This window comes from Berghia stephanieae, chromosome 1, assembly GCF_034508935.2.
Source record: "Berghia stephanieae isolate SIO BIC M18660-M18661 chromosome 1, UCSD_Bste_1.3, whole genome shotgun sequence".
NCBI lineage: Eukaryota > Metazoa > Mollusca > Gastropoda > Nudibranchia > Aeolidiidae > Berghia > Berghia stephanieae.
This window is the reverse complement of record NC_088360.1, coordinates 132970466-132996003: the sequence shown is the minus strand read 5'-3', so window position 1 is coordinate 132996003 and position 25538 is coordinate 132970466. Positions and strand designations below refer to the sequence as shown.

Genomic DNA, 25538 nt, shown 5'->3' with positions numbered 1-25538 from the left:
GGTGTCCTTAACCTCCCTTGCTGGGCAGAGAGGTCACTTTTGCTGTGTCGTCTATCCCCCTGTAATCTGTTTTCACTTTCCATGTTGATCTCGTCTTTTTTCAAGTGTGGCATTTTAATAGTTTGAGATTCTATTTTTTCCTTGTAAATCATCTCTGTTCTCTGGGTGGGGTTCCTGACATCCCATAGTGGGCAGGGTGGCACTGACTGTGTTCTATTTCTATCCCCTTATTTCTGTTTTCCACCTGTTTTTCCACCTCTTGCTATTGATAATATTATATTATATAAGACTGTTGCATTCTAAATACTCTCTAGAATAATACGGTTGAAAACCTTTCCTGGGATAGAGAGAAGAGTGATTCCTCGATTCTTATTACAATTACTGAGGTCCCATTTCTTTGGAAGTTTGACAAGATGTCCTTCCTTCCAATCCTTTCTGGGTGGGGTTCCTTACCTCCCATAGTGGGCAGGGAGGTACTTACTGTGTCTTCTACCCACCTATATATCTGTTTCCCAACATGTTTTCTATCTTTGTCTTGGAATGAGATTACTTGGTTTTGTCCAGGCCCTGGCTGGGAGGGAAACAGTCGAATGTTTAGTTAGAGTTTGGGAGATGATATTTTTTTCCTTGTAAATCATCTCTCTGTTATGCACTGCATTGTGTTTGTTTATATTATATATGATTTGTAAAATATTTGAGTGTATTCCTCTTAGCGGGGACCTGTGCTTCTGTCTGGATGAGACTTTTAGGTGATCTCAAACCAAGTACTTTGATAGTGTGCTTTTGGAATTTACATCCGTTTCTTATTTGAACCAATTCCCCTTTGTCTTCCCTTTTCTTGGATGCTTTATTGTAATTCTATAACTTTCTACTATCCCATTTTCTTCCTTTTTACTGGCGCTGATATAACCTAAATGTGTTGCAAGCGCCGTAAAACCCTTAAAAAACAAACAAACAAACAATCCTTTCTTTCCCTTGGAAACTACGAATTTTTGAATTTTCAAATGGCCAGCTCTAATATATCATAGAGAAAAATAAAGGGAGTTAACATGACTCGTATAAAGGGGGACAACACAATGCAAACACAAAGTAAAAAGCCTCCTTTTATAAGAGTCACATTCACTCCCTTTAATTTTCTCTCCATTCCTTTGGTTCATTTCGGCACCTCTAGCTATTGATAATATTATTATCTTATACATAAGACCCTTATCCATTGAAATCCTGGAGGCAAGATGGCGGTCTTTTGGGCATATAATCAGAAGAGATGAAAATATACCAGCCAATCAAAGCCATGAATACTTTTTTCACCCCATCTGGACACAAGAAATATAAAGGCAGACCACACCACCCACGTCGATTAACACTGTCCTGAATAGAGACCTAAAACGCCTTCAAAATAACGAAGAATTAAAATGAAATTAGCATCCTCATCAAAAGACCATGAACGGTGGAAGGAATTGACACAGATTATTAGAGAGGCAGCCGAGGCGTCCCCCGATTGGATGGTTAGGAAGCGAAAGGCCTTATGTCAAGTAAGTTATATATATATATATATATATATATATATATATATATATATATATATATATATATATATACGATATATGAAGACCATAGGGGGAAAACGATCAAAGTCACATTTTTCAGCGTTTGAGAAATTCAAAATTAAAGTTTGGAAACCCTTTGAAAACGCCACATGATAATATGAATTGAACTGAATGTGAATTAATAAACGTATATATTTTGACCACAAGTCAGATGCATATAAAAAACAAGCTCTTGGTTAATATGAATAACAAATTATTGTGACATTAGAACAGTAAGGGTCTTTCGGACATTGATCGATTTTCCCCTGGGCCTTCATATATATATATATATATATATATATATATATATATATATATATATATATATATATATATATATATATAATTGTTAAGAGCCTTGACACATTATGTTCTTTCTATTTTTTATGTCTAAAGCCATGTTACCCTAAAGCCCGTCCCACACTTTTCTTGTTCATTTGAGTATAATAATAAATATCAATTCAATGACTGCCATTAGCATGTAATTATTAATTAGATCTGTTTATGATATGATATCCCAATCACCGTCACGCTTGAATGAGTTGATTGTTCAGGTATTGTCAATCATTACAGGATCGGGTTTCCTTTGATTGAAACACACAAAAGATTGTTGTTGGTAAATCATAATATAATCAACTCGTATGTTAGTCCATGCCTTTTGTGTCTTATTATTTTGCGTGTGTATTGGGGAGCGGGGGTAGAGGAGGTGTGTGTGTGTGTGTGTGTGTGTGTGTGTGTGTCCGCGTACACGACCACACTACCAGCGTTCGTGACTTGTTAAATTTATCCGACTTTTCAATAAACAGGAGTAGGCAGTCCTTCAGAGTCATTAGGCAACACACAGCTATAAACAGATTAAAACAATAGATAAACAAAAATTGATAAATTAAAGTAAAGAAAATGAAGGGAACCCCCCCCCCTTTTCCAAATAATAAAAAAAAAGAAAAGAAAAAACAACAACAAAAACAAAATATGCAGAAGAAATACCCAACAGCACAGCGTCTCTCTACACCCCCCCCCCCTTTCCTATTCTACAGAAAATAATTTAAAAAATAAAAGATGATAAAGAAAATAATATGAATTGAAAAAATTAATGAAAGAAAATCACCTTAAAAGTTGAAAAATCCAGACTATGGTTAAGGATTGTAAAAACAATCTTCATATCATGTAGCGGTTGTGCGGCTATGTGGTCTCGTGTTATGACCCTCACTTTCGGATCGGAAGGTCCTGGGTTCGAGCCTCGCTCGGCGCATAGTTGAGTCCTTGAGAAAAGGCTCTTTACTCACATTCTCTCACCGTACTCAGGTGTAAAATGAGTACATGGCCGTTAACAGCGTTGTCTCTGTCGGAAAATAAATGTAATATCGCCTAACAGGCGTCATTTCTCGTTCTACATGTTACGTGTTGCTGCTGGTCGGGGACCCTTTGTAAAGCGCTTTGAGCACATTTAGTGGATATTGCGCTATATAAAGCTCAATTTTTAATTATTTTTTTTCTGTCGGAAAATAAATGTATTATCGCCTAACAGCCTAACAGGCGTCATGTCTAGTTCTACATGTTACGTGTTGCTGCTGGTCGGGGACCCTTTGTAAAGCGCTTTGTAAAAGTTAAGTGGATATTGCGCTATATAAAATCTCAAGTTTTTTCTAAAGTTCCAATTACACGGACTGTCTTGGCCTATCGTATAACACGGTGTATCATAATCATAACGTGTGAACAACTAACAGGCCCCTTGGTTACCCTCTAGTCCTGCTGCTGCAGGCATCGATAATCCTGTAGATCGGTCATGCGTTTGACGGAATGGGATAATCCGACCGATCAATGTAGATATTAGTTAATCGGCAAAGTGTGTCTCATATTTGATCGAAGTATATTGGTGTGCAGTGATAGATTTTATGTCTTCTGGTAACTGGGTACGTGTACAGAGAGTTTGATACAGGTTAGTCTAAAAGTGTGTATACTATTATGACTATGTGTTTTTAGTTTATTTCCTTATTATTATGAAACATCAACAAAACTATCTGGTGAAAAAAGTCTCAAAATGGAAATTTCTAAGTCTCAGGTTCGAAATTTTAAAACAAGTTTGGGTAAGTAAAAGTTTACTTGGCGACAATGAATAAAAAGGGATTTGTTAATGAATGCGGGAAATTGCATTTTATGTCGAATTGATCGGATAGAGGGAAATTTATTAACTTAGAAGTTAACAAAAAACATTAAACACACACACACATACACAAACACAAAACACACACACACACACGCACGCACATACACAAACAAAAATAACACCTCCCCCCCCCCAAAAAAAAAAGAAAAAGCAACAAACCCCCGCCCCCCCCCAAATAAAAATAAATAAAAATAAACAAAACATAGCAACAACAAAGACAAGAAACATTTTAATAGCAAAAAGCAAAACAAGCAAAATAAAACAAAACAAACAAACAAACAACCAAAAACAAAACAAAAACAAAACAAAGAACCCCCCCCCCCCACCCAAAGACAAAAACAAAACAAAATACCACCAAAAAGAAACCCCAATACAAACAACAACAACAACAACAACAAATAACAAATTAAAAAAAAAAAAACGAACTCCGAAAACCAACAAACTAATTAATATTTGAGCCAGCACCCTAATCACTTTTGGCTTAATAGTGATAGGAAAACCAAGTAGGTCTCAAATGCGAATCACGCACATACAGACCTATGATTGGATTAAGCGGCAACATTAATGCCATACCAATCAATACGAAATTTAAAAAAAAGAAAAGACGCAGCTCCAGACATTGAGAAACCAATGAGCAGGCACCGGTACAAGATAAAGAACTGAACAAGTGTGTGTGTGTGAAAGGTGCCAGACAAAACAAGAAAAGAAAAAAAAATAATAATAAAATAAAACAAAACAAAGCCAAAAAAAAAAAAAAAGAAAAATATCCAAAAAAATAAGTCGACCTCGATTGGGGATCGAACCTCAGACCTTCTGATCAGAAGATCTGAGGTTCGATCCCCTGTAGAGGTCGACTAATTGTTTGGGATGTTTTTTTAATAAAAATTGTATTTTTCTTTCTTGGTTTGTCTGGCACATTTCATACACACTTGTTCAGTTTTTTTTAAACTCCAGAGATTGGTCACTGACAAGCCTGCGTGTTTCAATAATTATTATTTTCTTGGTGTGTTCCTTGGACTGAATATTTCATGATACTCTCTACACAGGGGTAGGGCAGTTAATTGAATTGTAAATAACTGATACAGAACGTTGTGTCCTCAACATTGGGATGGTGTATTCGATGGTGTGGTAGAGGCGGATTTTGTGTGACTTCATTATAAAGATTCGATAAGGATTAGAAATCAGTTGATTCTGACATTTTTATAAGAAGTGGAACTTTTTTCAAGGTAACTGTGATTAAAAATCATCGTCATTAACAACATCCATCACCGTCTTTATTTGTAATCATCTACCTATCTATCCACCTCCCTCTCCTCCTACTCCTTTTTTCTTCTTCTTTATCATCATCACGTCGTCGTCGTCGTCGTCATCATCATCATCATCATCATCATCATCATCATCATCATCATCATCAACATCATCATCATCATCATCATCATCATCATCATCATCATCGTCATCATCATAGAAGACAAACAAGGCAAAACAAAAAATATGCAGAAAAAAAGCAAAGAAAAAAAAAAGCAACGAAAAACCCCCCCCAAAAAAAACCCGAATAAAAAAAAAAAGAAATCAAAATCAAAACAAAAACAAACGAAAGACAAAACAAAACAAAACACATTAACAAAAAAACCCAAACATTCTGAACTCCAGCTCTCTAACTGCATTAAGATATGAAGTGAGTAGAAAAGTGCCAGAAGACAATAGAGAATAAAAAATTTTTTCGCGGCGGTGGTGGGGTTTGAACCTGCGACCTTATTGGTACGACAACTCCGCCTGGCAGGTGAGAGCGTGGCTCTACCGTGTGAGCTATCCACGAACACAAAAATATTCGTTTCAAACCCAAAGTCATTTCTAGATCCCTCTCTCACCCACTTCTTGAGATCGCCGATTCGTTCGCCACCATCGCGAAGTAATTTTGACCAGCAGTTAAGCTTAATAGCCAATATTCTCATCACAAACATATAACATAGAAACGATTGAGACATTGAGTATGCTCCGGTGTATGGGGTGAATTTTTAATCAGAAAAGTGATGGAGCAGCACTTTGTTGGTAACAACAAGATATGAGTGGTAGAAAAGTGCCAGAGACAATAGAGAATAAAAATTTTTCGCGCGGTGGTGGGGTTTGAACCTGCGACTATTGGTAGAACTCGCCTGCAGTGAAGCGTGGCTCTACCGTGTGAGCTACCACGAACACAAAAATATTCGTTTCAAACCAAAGTCATTTCTATCCTCTCTCACCCACTTCTGGATCGCCGATGTTCGCCACCATGCGAAGTAATTTGACAGCATTAAGCTTATAGCCAATATTCTCATACAAATATAAATGAAACGATTGAGACATTGATATGCTCCGGTATGGGGTGAATTTTAATTCAGAAAGTGAGTGGAGCAGCTTATGTTGGTAAAACAGATATAAGTGAGTAGAAAGTGCCAGAAACAATAGAGAATAAAAAATTTTTCGCGCGGGGTGGGGTTTGAACCTGCGACTTTTGGTACGACAACTCCGCTGGCAGGTGAGAGGTGGCTCTACCGTGTGAGCTATCCACGAACACAAAATATTCGTTTCAACCCAAAGTCATTTCTAGATCTCTTCACCCACTTCTTGAGATCGCCGATCGTTCGCACCATCGCGAAGTAATTTTGACCACAGTTAACTAAAGCCAATTCTCATCACAACAATAACAAGAAACGATGAGACATTGAGTAGCTCGGTTGGTGATTTATTCAGAAAGTGAGTGGGCAGGCACTTATTTGGTAACAACAAATATGATGAGTAGAAAAGCCAAAGCAATAGAGAATAAAATTTTTTTCGCGGCGTGGGGGGTTGAACGCGATTATTGGTCGACAACCGCTGCAGTGAGGGGCTCTACGTGTGGCTATCCACCAAATATGTTTCAAACCAAGTTTCTAGATCCTTTCACCATCTGAATCGCTTCGTTCGCCACATCGGAATAATTTGACCACAGTTAAGCTAATAGCAATATCTCATCAAAAAATACATGAAGATTGAGACATGATACTCGTGTAGGGGTGAATTAATCAAAGTGGTGGCGGTATGTGAACAAGTATATGAGTAAAAATAAGACAATAAGAAAAAAAATTTTCGCGCGTGGGGGGTTTGAACTCGACCTATGTAGAAACGATTGAGACATTGAGTATGCTCCGTGTATGGGGTGAATTTTTAATTCAGAAAGTGATGGAGCAGGCACTTATGTTGGTAACAACAAGATATGAAGTGAGTAGAAAAGTGCCAGAAGACAATAGAAATAAAAAATTTTTTCGCGGCGGTGGTGGGGTTTGAACGCGACCTTATTGGTCGACAACTCCGCTGGAGGTGAGAGCGTGGCTCTACGTGTGAGCTATCCACGAACACAAAATATTCGTTTCAAACCAAAGTATTTAGATCCTCTCTCACCATTCTTGAGATCGCCGATTCGTTCGCCACCATCGCGAAGTAATTTGACCAGCAGTTAAGCTTAATAGCCAATATTCTCATCACAACATATAACATAGAAACGATTGAGACATTGAGTATGCTCCGGGTATGGGGTGAATTTTATTCAGAAAAGTGAGTGGAGCAGACTTAGTTGTAACAACAAGATAGAGTGTAGAAAGTGCCAGAAGACAATAGAGAATAAAAATTTTTTTCGCGGCGGTGGTGGGGTTTGAACCTGCGACCTTATTGGTACGAAACTCCGCCTGGCAGGTGAGAGGTGGCTACGTGTGAGCTATCCACGAACCAAAATATTCGTTTCAAACCAAAGTCATTCTAGATCCTCTCTACCACTTCTTGAGATCGCCGATTCGTTCGCCACATCGCGAAGTATTTTGACAGCAGTTAAGTTAATAGCAATATTCTCTCACAAACATATAACATGAAACGATTGAGACATTGAGTATGCTCCGGTGTATGGGGTGAATTTTTAATTCAGAAAAGTGAGTGGAGCAGGCACTTATGTTGGTAACAACAAGATATGAAGTGAGTAGAAAAGTGCCAGAAGACAATAGAGAATAAAAAATTTTTTCGCGGCGGTGGTGGGGTTTGAACCTGCGACCTTATTGGTACGACAACTCCGCCTGGCAGGTGAGAGCGTGGCTCTACCGTGTGAGCTATCCACGAACACAAAAATATTCGTTTCAAACCCAAAGTCATTTCTAGATCCCTCTCTCACCCACTTCTTGAGATCGCCGATTCGTTCGCCACCATCGCATTACGAACCTCAGACTACGACTGGTTGACGTAAGCTTACCTTTTCTACTACTATGATCTAAGGCAAATTTTCCATCGAAGGAATGCTGGGTATTTATGATGATATTGACTTACTTGACTTAAAGCCTTTCGCTTCCTAATCATCCGATCGGGACGCCTCGGCTGTCTCTCTAATCATCCGTGTCATTTCCTTCCACTGTTCACGGTCTGTTGTTGTGGATGCTAATTTCGTAAGGTCTTCCTTTGATTTTGATACTTTGTTATTTTGAAGGCGTTTTAGGTCTCTATTGAGGACAGTGTGAATTGACGTGGGTGGTCTACCTTGATATTTATTGTGTCCAGATGATGATATTAAAAAAAAACCACAAAAAAAACAAAAAACAAAAAAAAACAAAAAAAAAAAACAACAACACACACTTGTGTGACGATTCGGGAGAGCCGGTAGAGCCAGATAGCCCGAAAAGTCAAAGAAAGAAAAGACCAGGAAAGATAGACAGAGGGAAACTCGTTGATAAATTCCCTCGGACTGGAAGATCAGGCCACTGCACTGGGCCTAGCCTGATCAGAGGGAAGAGAATTAGACAGAAGAAGGTCCGTGTTTCACGGCTAGACAATGATGGTAATGATAAAATAATTAGAGATCAAGGTTTACAAACACGATTTATTACGGAAACTAAATTACATGTACCTATAACGGGGGGGGGGGGGGGGGGGGGGTGACGAAGTGGCCGAATGGTTAAGGCATTGCACTGTAATCCGGATGACCCGGATTCGAGCCCCGCTTCAGGCACTTTCGTTTTTTTTCCTTGAGCAAGATTGTCAGCCCCCACTTGGACAACATGGGTGATTCCTGTTGACATCAGAAATCTTGTTTGATGAGTTATCTATATTCCTTCGTGGAATGCCGAGGCGACGATATCTTATGATGTCGTGGCGGGAACGACACAACTTTACTAGTCCATCCATCCTTTCTCCTGACATCTACGAATAAGGAACACCAGCACTACAGTAACATGATATAAAACACAACCGTTGGAAAGCGGTATTCTGTTCAGCTAGGACTAAACTTACAAGAACTTCCTCTGGTTTCCCGCGCCTCGCTTATATAGCGCTGGGTTCGAAACCTGATTGGAAAATTGATATTTTCTGTAAGATAATGTTGGTTATTATATACAATGGTAGGTATTTTGTTTTCATTTTCACCTAAAGGTGAATAGGAATACTCGTTACCGAGTGGATCATTTCTGAGGGTGTCCATGATGTGAGTTTCAATGTTCTCCCCAGGTATAGATAGTATGCAGATGACGTCACTCAGGCCTTTGTTATTGTTTTTGCCATCCGCGTTTGTGAGTTGTTCTCACTAAACTGTATTAACAAGACTATAAAAGTTCATGGTTACACAGAGTTTGTGTGTTGGTCCGTTATACTTCCGGATGGCAATGTTGTGAACTCCTTGGCCAAGCGCATTCTATTTATATAGAGAGAATGAAAGCTGAAAATAATCATGATGGTTAGAATAGCCATGGGTGGGGCCAGTGTGGGGGCTCTTGTCATGTTACCTGAAATAGTGCTGAAATGTATGTTGTTTCCAGCTAGGTCATTACCAATGAGTACCTGTATTCCTTCAATAGGCAAATTATCTATCACTACAATGACAACATTACTTCTGATCATATGTGATATGAAATTTAATTTTAATAGAGGATTAACTTTTCCGACTGACTCAATTCCTTTTATGATAGTCTAAAATTTGAGTTTTATATAGCGCAATATCTACTAAATGTGCTCAAAGCGCTTTACAAGGGGTCCCTGGTCAGCAGCAGCATTCGACATGTAGGACGGGACATGCCGCCTGTTAGGCGATATTACAATTTTTCGGACAAAGACAACGCTGTTAACGGCCAGGTACTCATTTTACACCTAAGTACGGTGAGGGAAAGTGAGTAAAGAGTCTTTTTCAAGGACTCAACTATGCGCCGAGCGCGAGGCTCGAACCCAGGACCTTCCGATCCGAAAGCGAGTGTCATACCAGGAGACCACATAACCGCATCACATAACGCATAGTCTGACCACAAGGGATTACATTTTCAATCAATCTTAGTAATAAGAGACTGACTAGAACCAGTATCAACCACTTAGCCATTTAATGGGCTGGTACGTGTCTGGGTTTGAGTATAATGAGATAAAACCATCTTCTACGAAGGACTGAAAAGGATGTGGGTAAGTGCTTCTATGAGTATGCGCAATGTGAGAAGTGGGAGTCATTGATGACTTGGTATTTGTATTGTAAAATACATAAATTCTCTGGGCTGAATTTGATCGTGGCCTTCGTAAAGTTATGGCCTGACATGGACCAAAAAATGGCGTCAAAATGCCACAAAAGAAAACAAATCGTGAGTTGTATTCAATAGTTCAACCAATGAAATAACTTGTTTCCTCGTGCTCTACTAACGACAACTCACTAGATGCTACACAAACCTAAAAAAAAAAAAATGACGTCATACTGCCAGTCCTATAGGGTTCTTGTGTCAGGCTATAGATAGTATGCGCTTGGCTAAGAAGCTCATAACATTGCCATCCGGAAGTATAACGGACCAATACACAAAATTGTGTGTATCCATGAACGTTTATAGTCAAGTTAATACAGTTCAGTGAGCATAACTCATAAACGCGGATGGCAAAAAACAATAACAAAGACCTGAGTGACGTCATCTTCGACCTATCTATAACTTTACGATATCTACGATTTGACAACGTCATACACCTCCTCCGTCGAGTGTGAGTCGAGTACAGTCTGTATGACAGATAGAGCAGTAGAACGTTCTTTTTGCCTTCTTTTGATTAGTAGAAAGTTTTTTTTTGCCTTATTTTGATTATTAGCACATAAATGCATGTTTGGCATCCGAAGCCGCTTATGGGACCCTTCGCCTCAAAATGGTATTAAGTCGGGATGGCTAAGATATTGACAATTGAATTTATATCAGACTTGTGTTGAGTTTGTATGTTTTTTGAGGAGAATGGACACCATTTTTAGGGTGCTAATGCCAACACTTTATATTTTTGACCAGTTTAACATTTAATTCGGCTTTTAAGCATATGGTTCGTTCCGACACAATACCGTTTTGAGACGATGGGTCACTTATGGTCCTAGTTTAACATTGTTGTAATGGACAACATTATGCGTCATTTTTTGAGATTTCCATTACAACAATGAGCCCCATAAAGAATTGGGTTATCAGACCTACAAATAAGTGCACACCAATGTAAACTAATCAATAACTGTTAAAACTGTATCGATCTTTTATAACTGAAATATCGATAATATTTAATGAACTTCTCATATTGACATTTTGATGGAAAATCAATTGTTTAATTATTGTAATAGCTACAGTACCGGTGAAGCTGAGTATTGCATTGTAAGCTTCAATTTATTTAGACGAAGACAAATACTGTGAACGTTTCGGGTTTCCCCTTTATCAACAAAATAGTCTTTAGCACCTATTTCATTCATCCTGTTTTGTTGATAAAGGGGAAACCCGAAACGTCCACAGTATCTGTCTTCATCTAATAAATTGAAGCTTACAATTCAATACTTACCGTTATTTTTTCATACATGCTTTAAGCAGCAACATTTTCATTTTTTCGTAATAGCTATACAGCGAAAAACAACGATTGTTTTTCTTGATAAAGTTGTCTATCGACTTTGAGATGAAGTGTGTAGGAAAGCGCCAGAAGACAAATAGAGAATAAACATTTCGCGGTAGTGACGGGAGTTTGAACCCGCGGCTTTACTGGTACGACAACTCCGCCTGGCCGGGGAGAGCGTGACTCTACCGTATGATCGTGGATAGCTCATACGGTAGAGTCACGCTCTCCCCGGCCAGGCGGAGTTGTCGTACCAGTAAGGTCGCGGGTTCAAACCTCCATCACCACCGCGAAATATTTATTCTCTATTAATGTGTCTTCTGGCACTTTCCTACTCACTTCATCTCTTGTTGTTATCAACATAAGTGCCTGCTCCACTCACTTTTCTGAACTATCTATCAACCTTGATGACATCATTTAGAGGGAAAAAGAGGGTTTACGATACAATGCCACATAAGGCTGAAAGACACAAAAATCACCCCAAAATGTTAGCCTGTCTGGAATGGGAGGTCTCAAGGTTGAAAAAACAAAACAAAACAAAAACAAAAATCAATTTTAAAAAATCAAATAAAAAGAGCAAAAATAAGAATACAACAAAATCATCATCAACAACAAAATCAACATTTACAACTACAACCCCCCTCCCCTTCCCTCCCTCCCAAAAAACCCCATAACAAACGGAAAATATTTTTTTATAAATAAAGCGAAAAAATTTTTAAATAAAAAATAAAGAAAAGAACAAAGCGGGAATGCGCATTTGATATGACTTCATTGCCACCCATTTGACTTCTTAACAATTAGGTCATAACAACCATTGATCCATAAAAAACAATTACAATTATATTATTATCTGCAGTATACGTAAAAATCCCCGGCTTTAGCCACGCGTCATTGATGAAGTAAAGAGATTCGTTGCAATCATTAAACATTATCATCTTGACCAACTTACAAATTTGCGTGAATTAGAGCAAAAAATTATTATACCTCGTAAAGCGCTTTGAGCACATTTAGTGGATATTGCGCTATATAAAGCTCAATTTAACAATTTAACAATACTATCAGAAGAAATAAATGTTTTGGGTAACCTTAACAACACCATTCTCATATCTCTCATTCGCCCTTAGTGTTTCATTCATCGTGTTTTTTTGATAAAGGGGAAACTCGAAACGTCCACATTATATGTCTTCGTTTTTTCAATTTAAGATTCCATTCAATGTCCTATTGTTATTTAGCACTGTCAGGGTAATGCGTTTGTCAATGGTTATGCCCCTTAGTTGAGTCCTTGGAAAAGGCTATTTACTCACATTCTCTCACCGTACTCAGTGTTGTCTCTGTCGGAGAAAAATATATTATCGTCCAACAGGCGTCATGTCACGCTCTACATGTTACGTGTTGCTGTTGCTACGGGACCCCTTGTAAAGCGCTTTGAGTACGTTTATTGAATATTGCGCTATATAAAAGCTCAAGTTTTTTGTATACTTTTTTAAAGGTCCCATAACTCAATTTTCTTTGGGCTCATTGTTGAATTAGAAATAATCTCAAACCAACGCTTTATATTGTCTATTTTCTCAATGTTAAATCGAGCCCCTAATTAGGTTGGGTTATCAGACCTGCAAATATGTATTTTAGTCAATTCTTGTCATGATTATTACACTTTAAACGATAGGCTGGGGGTAGGAGAGAGGCGCAATCGACGTATACATTAATGCAGGTCTGACATCCGAAAGCACTTATGGGCCTAGTTTAACATTGTTGTAATGGACAATATTTTGTGTCATTTCTTGAGATTTCCATTACAACAATGAGGCCATAATAATGAATTAGGTTATCAGACCTGCAAATAAGTCCACGTCGGGCGCAATCTAAAAGCCAAATACATCCTATATTGCCCAACACAACCGTTTTATACAATAAGGATGACGTTTTTATTTGCCACAGAAAATAGGATTCAACAGTCGTGTAACGTCACTTCCTTCCTCATGACGCATGGTAACTTAGTAACACTGGCTCTAAACTATCGGAACAATGGCGGACGCCCGTATGAAATATTTCTCCGGCGAGCATAAAAACCTTTCCAGAGGAAAAAAAAAAACACATAAATTTGATCATGTTTTGACTTTTACACATTCTGATCACAAGACATATGAAAAGTTCTAGCCAGCATGAAGAATAAAAAGTAATGATTTTCTTTGTTTAGAACCAAGAAGGCCGCCGTTGCCGGGCTGCGTGACATCAGACTACTGAATCCAATTTCAATCAATTAATTATTGTCTTCAACAACAGACAACCGACCGATTAAATATCAACTAATGTTCTACCCCTTCATTGGAAACCCCCATTGTTTCTTAGTAAATACGTAATATTTGAATAATGCTTTGAACGCGTTGAATAAACGCAAGCTCGTTGTGTTATTGGGAAACGATAAAAATTACTCGTTTCATAAAGGCAAAGAGATGAAAAAATCGTATAGGTCATCACCAGAACACAAATATCATTTATTATTATATTATTATTATTATTATTATATATTATTATTATTATTATTATATTATTATTATTATTATTATTATTATTATTATTATTATTATATATTATTTTTTATTATTATTTTATTTATTATTTATTTTTTATTATCATCATTGTTATTATTACCATCATTATCATCATCATCATGATTGTTATTACCATTATAATGATTTTTATATTGTCATAATATATGATTATATTTTTTCATTAACGTTCTTGTCACAATTACAATCATCACCGCCATCATAAGCACTATCACAACCACCACCACCACCATCGTCGTCGTCATCATCATCATCATTATCATCATCATCATACATATCACTCGTCTCATCTCGATCATCATCCATTTTACATCCTCTCCCTCATCTCCATCCTCTCATCTCTATTCCTTTTTTTTTTTTGTCCGTCGTCGTACTCTTTTTTGTACCATTTTTTGTTGACTTCTCTCTCTCCTTTCTCTTTCTCTTTCCTCTCTTCTCTTCTTTCTTCTTCTTCTTCTTCTTCTTCTTTTCTTCTCTCTCTCTTCTTCTTTTTTGTCTTCTTGTTCTTGTTCGTACTCTGTTTTTTGTTGTTGTTACTCTTGTTATTGTTGTTGTTGTTGTTTTGTTGTTTTCGTTTTCTTCTTCTTCTTTCTTCTTCTTCTTCTTCTTCTTCTTCTTCTTCTTCTTCTTCTTCTTCTTCTTCTTCTTCTTCTTCTTCGTCTAACCCTCTTCCTTCCTTCTCCTTCCCCTTTCTGCCTTCCCCTCCCCCTCCTCCACTTTTTTTCTCCCTGCCTTTTTCGTTCTTCTTTCTTACCAGTCTTTCTTTTTAAAAAATTAAGATTTCTTCTGTTCATCACCAAATTTTAAAATAAACTATAGTTGATAGAACTCTACATTTTGGTTTACACGTTCCTCTCCTGACCATAAAATATATACTTATATAACATTTATAAATTGCCTTTTAGTTTTGAGTAAAATAATAATAATCTTTGGGGGCAGCGTGGCTCAGCCGTACAGTCCTTGCTTCATACCTGAAAGGTGTGGTCTTGAGCAAGTTACCTCCCTCGCCCTATCTCCATTTGCGGCGCTGCACTGCGGCCGACACCTGGGTTATTCCAGTCTCACCTTGGACTAGACCCAAGAGAACATTTCTAGATAATTGTGTTCGATATGAAATTTCTAGGAAAGTCATGAAAATGGCGGCTAAGGAGATAATTAAGGCCACGTGATGATGACATGTCGTTGACTAAGCCTTATATGGCCAAATTATATTTTTCCTTTAAATTTGCCACAATACGTCACTATCGGCGTATACATATATACAGGTCTGACATCCGAACATCCTTATCGGCCTAGTTTAACATTGTTGTAATATGGACAATATTTTGCGTAATATTTTGAGATTTCCATTACAACAATGAGCCCATAATGAATTAGGTTATCAGACCTACAAATAACTGCACTGACATTAGGTCGGGTTATTTTCAGTACTGTATTGTAACCCATTAGATGCTGATGCTGATGTTGGGTCAACTGCCACGTAATGGTACGATATCGCATTGCAAGGCTTGCGGGTATGATACTTGCCTTCGGATCAGAACACCCACGGTTTGAGTTCCGTTTTGAGCAGCGCATAGATGAGTCCTTGGAAAAGACTCTTTATTCACATTCTCTCACCGTATTCGGGTGTAAAAAAAGAACTTGGTCGTCAACAACATTGTCTCTGATGAAAGAGAATTGTAATTTCGCATAACCTACATGTTAAGCGTTGCTGTTGGCTAGGGCCCCCTTGTAAAGCGCTTTGTACAAGTTTACTAGATATTGCGCTATATATAAAAAGCTCAAGTTTAATTTTAGGTCATATGATATAGAATCATATTCCTTCTGGCATTAATGGCACCTATAGGGAATGAGATTAGCGGAAGAGTAGCGTCCCTTGATTGGAAGTCACCTTACAGAGAGAACGTCAATTTGGTTTTGAAGTGCCTCAAGCCGCTTTCACCGGAAGCGAGGACGAGAGACGCATGCGCACAACCAACATGACGTTCTCTCTCTAATAACTTTTCCGCCGGTGACGTCACAGACTATGAGTGACGTCCAATCAAGGGACGTTACTCTTCCGCTAATCTCGTTCCCTATTATCCAGGGCAACTTTTGCTGTATGCAGACAGTCCACTAGCCCAATGGACCCCTCATCTTAGGCGACTTTGTTATCGAATCGGTCCGTCGTCCCGGGTTCGATTTCCATTTTTGTCAATACAGAGTTGAATCCTTTGAAAAGGCCCCAATACTCACATTTTCTCACAATACTTAAGTGTGGAATAAGTACCTGACCATTAGCAGCTCAATTTATCATTTTTTTGGGTGAAAACTGAAGTCTGTGGCTATGTTCAGATAACTCATCGGAGAAATTATTATTTTTATTTGATCAATCTACAGAGCCAACTCAAATCCGCTGTTTAAGGGGTAAAACGGAGTGTATTTTTTCAGGTCTGATAACTTGTTATGGGCTCATTGTTGTACTAGCTAATGCGGCTATGTGGTCTAGTGGTATGAGACTCGCTTTCGGATCGGAAGGTCCTGGGTTCGAGCCTCGCTCGACGCATAGTTGAGTCCTTGGAAAAGACTCTTTACTCACATTCTCTCACCGTACTCATGTGTAAAATGAGTACCTGGCCGTTAACACCGTTGTCTTTGTCCGAAAAATTGTAATATCGCCTTACAGGCGTAATGTCTCGTCCTACATTGTTAAATGTTGCTGTTGACCAGGGACCCCTTGTAAAGCGATTTGAGCACGTTAAGTGGATATTGCGCGATCTATATCAAAGCTCAATTTAATGTAAATCACCCCACATCAACGAATAATAATTTTCATTTCAAAAATGTTAAATCAAGCCCATTCTTACGTTCCGTACCCTTATCAGACCTGCAAAGATGTTTACATCAAATTAATAAATTAAGGAGCTGGCACCGGTGTAAGATAAAGAACTGAACACGTTTGTATGAAAGGCGTCAGACTAAGAAAGTTAGAAAAATTCAAGAGAAAAAAACATTTCAAAAAATCAGTCTACCTCGACTGTCAGACTGTTTTTTTGTTTTTTTTTGGAATTGTTTTTGCCTGCCTGCTTCTTAATTTCTTAATTTGATATTAACATTTAAAGCTCGTTAAATAATAATATGAAAAAAAATTCACTTCTATTTCAAAACAAAAATTCTATGGAGAATAAGGTATTATTATCATTATTATTATTATTATTATTATATTATTATTATTATTATTATTATTATTTATTATTATTATTATTATTATTATTATTATTATTATTATATATTATTATTATTTTTTTTTTATATTATTATTTTTTATTATTATTATTATTATTATTATTATTATTATTATTATTATTATTTATTATTATTATTTTATTATTATTATTATTTATTATTATTATTATATTATTATATTATTATTATTATTATATTATATTATTATTATTATTTAATTATTTTATTATTATTATTATTATTTATTATATTATTATATATATTATTATATTATTATATTATTATTATTATTATATTATTATTATTATTATATATTATTATTATCTATTATTATTATTATTATTATTATTATTATTATTATTATTATTATTATTATATTATTATATAATTATTATTATTATTATTATTATATATTATTATTATTATTATTATTATTATTATTATTATTATTATTATTATTATTAATTATTATTATTATATATTATTATTATTATTATTATTATTATTATTTTATTATTATTATTATCATTATTATTATTATTATTATTATTATTATTATTATTATTATTATTATTATTATTATTATTATTTTATTATTATTATTATTATTTATCAGATTGGATTATTATATATTAATATTATTATTATTATATTTATATATTAATTTTATTTTATATTATTATTATTTTTATTATTTTATATTATTATTATTATTATTATTATTATTATTATTATTATTATTATTATTGTTATTATTATTATTATCTTCGTTATCAAAGATTGGGACTTCTTCAAACAAGGGTTTAAATTGCGTTGTTTAAAATTCTCCATCGGACTATTCACATTGTGTTTTTATGTTGTTTTGTTCATTTTTTTAAAACAAAGAAAATTGAATTGTCGTTGGAAAGGCCAGTATCAGGATATAAAGTCCGTCTGATGTATAGTTAGTATGCGCTTGACTAAGAAGCTCATAACATTGCCATCCGGAAGTATAACGGACCAACACACAAAACTGTGTGTATCCATGAATGTTTATAGTCAGGTTAATACAATTCAGTGAGCATTACTCATAAACGCGGATGGCAAAAAACAACAACAAAGACCTGAGTGACGTCATGTTCGAACTATCTATATTTGGGTATGGTCTTTGATTTACGGCGTGTTATGATTTTGATTTGAAAAAAAAAAATATAGATAAATCTTTTTTTACTTTGGGTAAATCCATTGCACGGCAAGAAGTTGTTTTTCTTTTTCTTTTTTTTTCTATCTTTTTTTTTTTTGTTTGTTTTTAAAGACAAACTGTTTTCTGACTTTTTCTAACCAGGGTTTTGGGATGACGAAATCCTCCAGCAAGGCGACTCTGTATGGGTCGCAGAGAAAGGACAGGAAGCAAGCCCTTGCTTTGGCAGATACACTCAAGGTAATATAATAATATAATATAATATATACTTTATTCATCCAAAAAACAAAAATGGAAATTCGTTTACAGACATGGCATGTATAAACAAAAAGTTGAGAATCTATGGCGACAATGTTTATATATATATATATATAATATATATATAATATATATATATATATATATATATATATATATATATATATATATATATACATATATGCAATGCACAAAAATGTAAAAAATATACAACCAAGAACCACTAGCGATATTTTATATATTAATTTGATAAATTGAGATAGACCATACCATAATGGTGTTCTACTCTGACAAAAATATTGTTTGTGTTGGCCTGAGAATTATTTGGGTTTGAGACTTTTTCAAAGGTCTGAGGAATTAGGAATCATCTCTCTGTGTGTGGCCTGGCGAATCTGCAGCACGGTTTCTCGTCTTGTCACAAAATCAAGCATTTTCAAGCGTGATCAGTGACCGTGGGTTGCAGTGATTGTGGAATGTTCTGGTGCTCACGTTTTGTCCTTATAATTTAAGGCACTCTACACACAATACCCCCACTTGACTCAGGTGTGAATGAGTACCTGACTATATTTAGTGACGGATGTCGTAAGAGTGTTGTACAAGTACAAAAATGACGCTTAACAAGCGACTGGTACTGTGTGAAATGGAAATATGGTTCCAAATGGGATATTTGGGAAATAAATTGTTTGATTAATCCCCCCCCCCCGCCCATATGGAACCATAGTTCCATTTTATACAGTCTCAGTCGACTGACAGGAGTTCTGTTTGTACTTGTACAACGCTCTTACGATATCAATGAAACGCATTGGGTATGGTAAATCCTTGGAAATGCCCTATAATATAACTGCTCATATTCTTGACTATAAATAATTATGGTTTGTCATTTTTATATGTTTTATTTCTTTTAAAAGTTTTGTTTTAAGTTCATAATGATAGTGATGCTTAACTTGCGGCTATATGGTCTTGTGGTATAACACTCGCTTTCGGATCGGAAGGTCCTGGGTTCGAGCCTCGCTCGGCGCATAGTTGAGTCCTTGGAATAAAGGCTCTTTACTCACATTCTCTCACCGTACTCAGGTGTAAAATGAGTACACGTCCGTTAACAGCGTTGTCTCTGTTAGAAAAATGTAATATCGCCCAAGAAGCGTCATGTTTAGTGTTGCTATTGGTCAGGGACCTCTTGTAAAGCGCTTTGAGCATGTTTAGTGGATTTTGCGCTATACCAAAAGCTCAACTTTAGCTTAATGGCAATAGTGTTTTAAAATTCTGGGATGAATATTGGAAGGGGCGGGGGTGGGGGTGGCCGGGGGGTTCAGTATAAAGCTCATGGTGATATAATGAAAACATATCTTTTCAGAATATTTACTTAATTGAATTTTAAATGTATTGTATGTGACATTTAGATTGATGATGTATTGATGCCCTTTTATGCTCTTAATTGTTTTAATATTTTGGTTGAATTGTATTTGAATTTTAAAGCGCTTTGAGGTTTCGACGAAAGGCGATATATATAAATATGCTTATTATTATTATTATTATTATTATTATTATTATTATTATTATTATTATTATTATTATTATTATTATTATTATTATTATTATTATTATTGCACCAGAATTGATTGTGGTTATTAATGAATGCTGTCACCATCACCATCGCTATCATTGTGGACTCAAAAACAATTCCCTCCCCCCCCCCCCTCTTACAAATGAATAATGAGCTAAAAGGACTCTCTCTTTTCTTTGTTATCATTAAAATTTAATTTTATTTCATTTGGTTACATTCATCTTGCAATAATATAACTCACAACAATGCTCTCACGTGTGTTTCAGGCGAGCAGTGTGTTGGGAGCAGGGGAGTACAACTACACACAAGATAAACTGAAGAGAGATGTATGGCAGACGTCGTCAAAGAGAGACTTTCCGGTAAGTATTGATTTATCTCCCCTGAGACACACAGATGGAATCACAATTTCAATTTAATATTCCAGGTTTTTAGGGTTATTTCTTTTGCAACTAAATTGAATATTCAATATCTGAAAAAATAGCCAACAATTTGATTTATCGTATCGTATCGTTCGACAAATGGATGATGCCAAGTCTGCAAAGATAGATCATCATCAAGCCCTACTGCAACCTCCTCGTGGTGTCGAACGGTAACAGGTCAAGCTGGCCAACTGCAGAGGGCGACAAGAATAGGCAATGGCAAACCATTCTTGTAACTTTGCCGAGTTAACTGCATGAATAAGTCCAAAAAGTTAAACGGTGACAGCGTAAAGGGGAGCATGTTTTCACGGAAGACTGCTGCCTCGCTCGGTTGGGAGCGTGATGTTCGTCAGGTCACACCGAACCGTCAGCCAGTTACTAGGCGAAATAAATTTAACAAATGTGACAAAACCAAAATTGGGACATGGAATGTCAGGACCTGTGCCCAAAAAGGAAAACTAAACAACATTCTAAAAGAAATGAAACGGCTCCAAATAAATATTCTTGGCCTGGCAGAGATGAGATGGAAAGAGCAGGGAACCATGTCAAAACAAGAAAACAACACGACATATAAGATCATATGGAGTGGTGGAACCTCTTTCCAAAAAGGAGTAGGGATGATCTTAGACCAAAAATCAACCAAATTTTACAAAGGGCACGTAGCAATCTCAGACAGAGTTTTGCTGGTTAAGCTAAGAGGACCTGTAGTTGACACCAATATTATTCAAGTTTATGCACCAACAGAAGAGGCGACAGATGCAGATATGACAGAGTTTTACCATTCACTAGACAAAGCAAAACGAATGTGTAAATCACAAGAAGTCCTTATGGTAATGGGGGACCTAAATGCTAAGATTGGCAGAGGCAGAGATGGTGACATAATCGGACCACATGGACTCGGAGACAGAAATGAACGAGGAAACATCTGGGCAGATTGGTGTAGAACAAATAAATTAATGATTTCAAACACCTGGTTTCAACAACACCCAAGAAGAACCTGGACATGGCAATCACCAGGGGACAGAGCAAGGAACCAGATAGACTTTATAGCAGTATCATCAAGATTCAGAAATGGCATATTAAATTGCAAAACCTACCCAGGCGCCGATGTAGACAGTGACCATGTCCCAGTTGTTTGTACAGTAAGGATAAAGTTTAAAGCTATTCAGAGAACAGCTGGTAGAATAAAGAGGGATTACAGGTTATGCAAAGACAATGGCATACAAACAAAAATGAGAGAAGAATTTGAAAATGCACTCATGATACAAAGCCAAAGTGAACCTGATAACGAAAAATGTGAAAAACAATTTGATATATTCCAAAAGTGTGTCAAAGCAACTACAGAAAAGCATTTACCAATAGCTCAAACAAACAGCAAAAAGGAATGGATGACAAATGAAATTCTAAACCTATTTGAAGAAAGACGAAAATGCAACAGAGGGTCTGCAGAATACCAAACATTGAACAACCACATTAAATCCAAATGCATCGAGGCACACGAGAACTATCTAGACTGGAAATGCTGCGAAATCGAAAGAGAATACAAACCCAACCCCCAACAAGCTCACCAAAGAATAAAAGAACTATCAGGGAAAAGGAAAAGCAAAGCAGCAGGAAGTTGTATCCAAAACAAACAAGGGGAACTGCTATTTGAAGAACAACATATAGAAAGCCGATGGGTAGAATACATAGGCGAACTGTACAATGATCCAAATAGAAATGAACCACCACTGAAATTCAAAGAACCATTAAGCGGACCAAACATCACCAAAAGTGAAATTGAACATGCCATGGAACGAATGAAGGATGGTAAAGCAACAGGCCCTGATGAAATATCTGTAGAGGTATTAAAAAGCCTAGGAGATCTAGCAATTGATGAACTTCACATATTATTCAACAATATATACAATACTGGGAAAATTTCAGAAGATCTCTGTAACTCTATTTTCATAGCAATACCAAAGAAAGCAGGTGCAGTCAGATGCGAAAATTTTAGAACTATAAGTTTAATAAGTCACATCAACAAAATACTGTTGCGTATAATTATCAACAGGCTAAGGAATAAGATTAACCCCGAAATCGCAGAAGAACAATATGGATTCCAACCTGACAGAGGGACAAGGAACGCAATATACCTCCTCCGTGTTTTAAGTGAAAGAGCTATACAGGTTCAGACCCCACTATACCTCTGTTTGTCGACTACAAAAAAGCTTTTGATAGAGTACGCCACGAAGAAATACTAAAACAACTGCACTCCATTGGCGCTGATGAGAAAGACCTCAGACTCATGCAAACATTATACTACACCCAGCAGGCATCTATCAAAATCGGAAACTCTACAGGAAATTCCATTCCTATTAAGAAAGGAGTCCGTCAAGGGTGTGTTGCCTCACCAGATCTGTTTAATCTATACCAAGAAACAATCATGAGGGGCATAAATAATATGGAGGGAATAAAAGTAGGAGGTCATAACATAAATAATATAAGATACGCAGACGATACGGTACTCATTGCAACATCAGAAATCCAACTTCAAAAGATTGTTGACAAAGTGGTAGTAGATAGTGAAGCCAAGGGAATGGAAGTGAATATCACCAAAACAGAATGCATGGTAATACAGAAAAACCCCGAAAACAACAACACCTGCAATATAACGATTCACGGCGAGCAGCTTACCAACGTAGAAAGTTTTAAATACCTAGGTTCAATAGTGACAACAGATGGAAGATGTAACCGAGACATACGAGCAAGAATAACTCAAGCCAAACAGGCCTTCATGGACCTGGGAAACATTTTGAAAAACAAACAGATGTCGTTCGGGATTAGATTCCGAGTCTTGAAGTGCTACGTGTGGCCAATCTTGTTATACGGATGCGAAGCTGGACTACAAATGCAGAAACACAAAAGAACATTGAAGCTTTTGAAATGTGGTGCTTGAGAAGGATGCAGAGAATATCGTATACCGCACACAAAACGAACGAAGAAGTGCTAAAACAAACATACCAACAAAGGAAACTAATGCCCTTAATAGTGGATCGACAACTATCCTTTTTCGGACACATAGTAAGGAAAGATAAGAATGAATACCTGGCAAGTTGTGGAAAAATACCTGGTAAACGCGCCCGGGGGAGACAAAGAAAAACACTCATAGACCAACTGAAGGGCTTCACCAACCTAACAATCCAAGAGCTGTTTGAAAAAGCAAGAGACAGGGAGGAATGGAGAGAGATAATTCATGCAGTATCCGAAGCCTGGACCAGGCATGGAACCTAGAAGAAGAAGAAGATCGTTGAATAGCTAATAGGTTCTAAAAACATGGAATGCTCTGTGTATCCTTTATGCATTTTATCAACTATATGAATAGTATTCAATGTCAATTAATCGATAATATTGAGAATTAAATATCGAATACATAAATAAGTGTCATATTCAACATTCATCGTATAATTAACTCTATTTACATTCATTTGGCATGTCCGAATTGTACATTCGAGAGTTTCAAATAATTGATAAAAAAAAATACAATGTCATGCGGTATTATTCGTCAAAATCAAATATTATGTCGGCAAGCTTTTTATCAATGGCATTCTTAAAAATTATTATTAATTGAATTAGAATTTTTGGTCTCAAACTTTAGATTATTCCAAATTGTGACAGTCCTTTGAATTTGATTCTTTAGCTATGTAGTAAAGAGAGTTTATTATGAAAGAATTATCTGCATAGTAGCCCTACAGAGCATTCATTATGCTGGAGTTTATCCAGGCTACTATAGATAGTATGCGCTTGGCTAAGAAGCTCACAACATTGCCATCCGGAAGTATAACGGACCAACACACAAAATTTTTAAACTCTGTGTAACCATGAAGGTTTATAGTCTGGTTAATACAGTTTAGTGAGAATTACTCATAAACGCGGATGGCAAAAAGCAATAACAAAGACCTGAGTGACGTCAACTTCATACTATCTATAGCGCTAAATATATGATGAACATTTCTTGCTAATCTTTGGATATGACGTCAGTCGATAGCAAAGAACCTCCTTTCCGCCCGATCTATCAGATCAAGCCACCCAAACACTTCTGGGTAGACAGGGGCGTCAGAAAAAAAAATCTTTACACCTGGAATTGATCCTCTTCCCTTTGCGTATGAAGAGAGTGCTCTACCATCTGAACCATCGGGGCCGGTGCATTCTGACATTAACCTCAGCAGTTACTATTGTTCGTTTTATTTATTTATTTATTTATTTATTTATTTATTTATTTATTTATTTATTTATTTATTTATTTATTTATTTATTTATTTTTTGATAATCAAAAGTACAAACCTCGAGCTTTTATATAGCGCAATATCCACTAAACGTGCTCAAAGCGCTGTACAAAAAGGGTCCCGGACCGACAGCAACGCTTAACATGTAGAACGAGACATGACACCTGTTAGGCGATAATATTACAATATATTCGGACATAGACAACGGCCAGGTACTCATTTTACACCTGCGTACGGTGAGAGAATGTGAGTAAAGAGTATTTTCCAAGGGCCTTCCAATCCGAAAGCGAGTGTCATACCATAGGACCACCTGTAGGTCCTAGGTTTGAATCCCACCAAAAGTGGCGCGAAGTTCAGTCATTGACAGAGTCACATTACTCGCACTCTCTCACTTTAACATGGATAAAATGTCATAGTGGTGAAAAAATAAAAGCGCCTTGTCTC

General features: G+C 36.5%; 1 protein-coding gene across 2 annotated transcripts in view; it reads left to right on the top strand.

The window, feature by feature from the left end:
• The first annotated feature begins 3398 nt into the window (after positions 1 to 3398).
• The window catches only part of LOC144963232 (uncharacterized), a 138503-nt gene continuing 116363 nt past the window's right edge, over positions 3399 to 25538 (top strand). The window contains exons 1-4 of one of the 2 annotated variants that reach the window (XM_078897071.1): positions 3437 to 3525; positions 4800 to 4979; positions 18733 to 18828; positions 20677 to 20769. In XM_078897071.1, the coding sequence (XP_078753197.1) occupies positions 18742 to 18828; positions 20677 to 20769 (180 nt within the window). In that variant the 5' untranslated portion in view covers positions 3437 to 3525; positions 4800 to 4979; positions 18733 to 18741. Of the gene's footprint in view, positions 3526 to 4799; positions 4980 to 18732; positions 18829 to 20676; positions 20770 to 25538 lie in introns of both variants that reach the window. The other variant, XM_078897070.1, reaches the window with a different exon arrangement.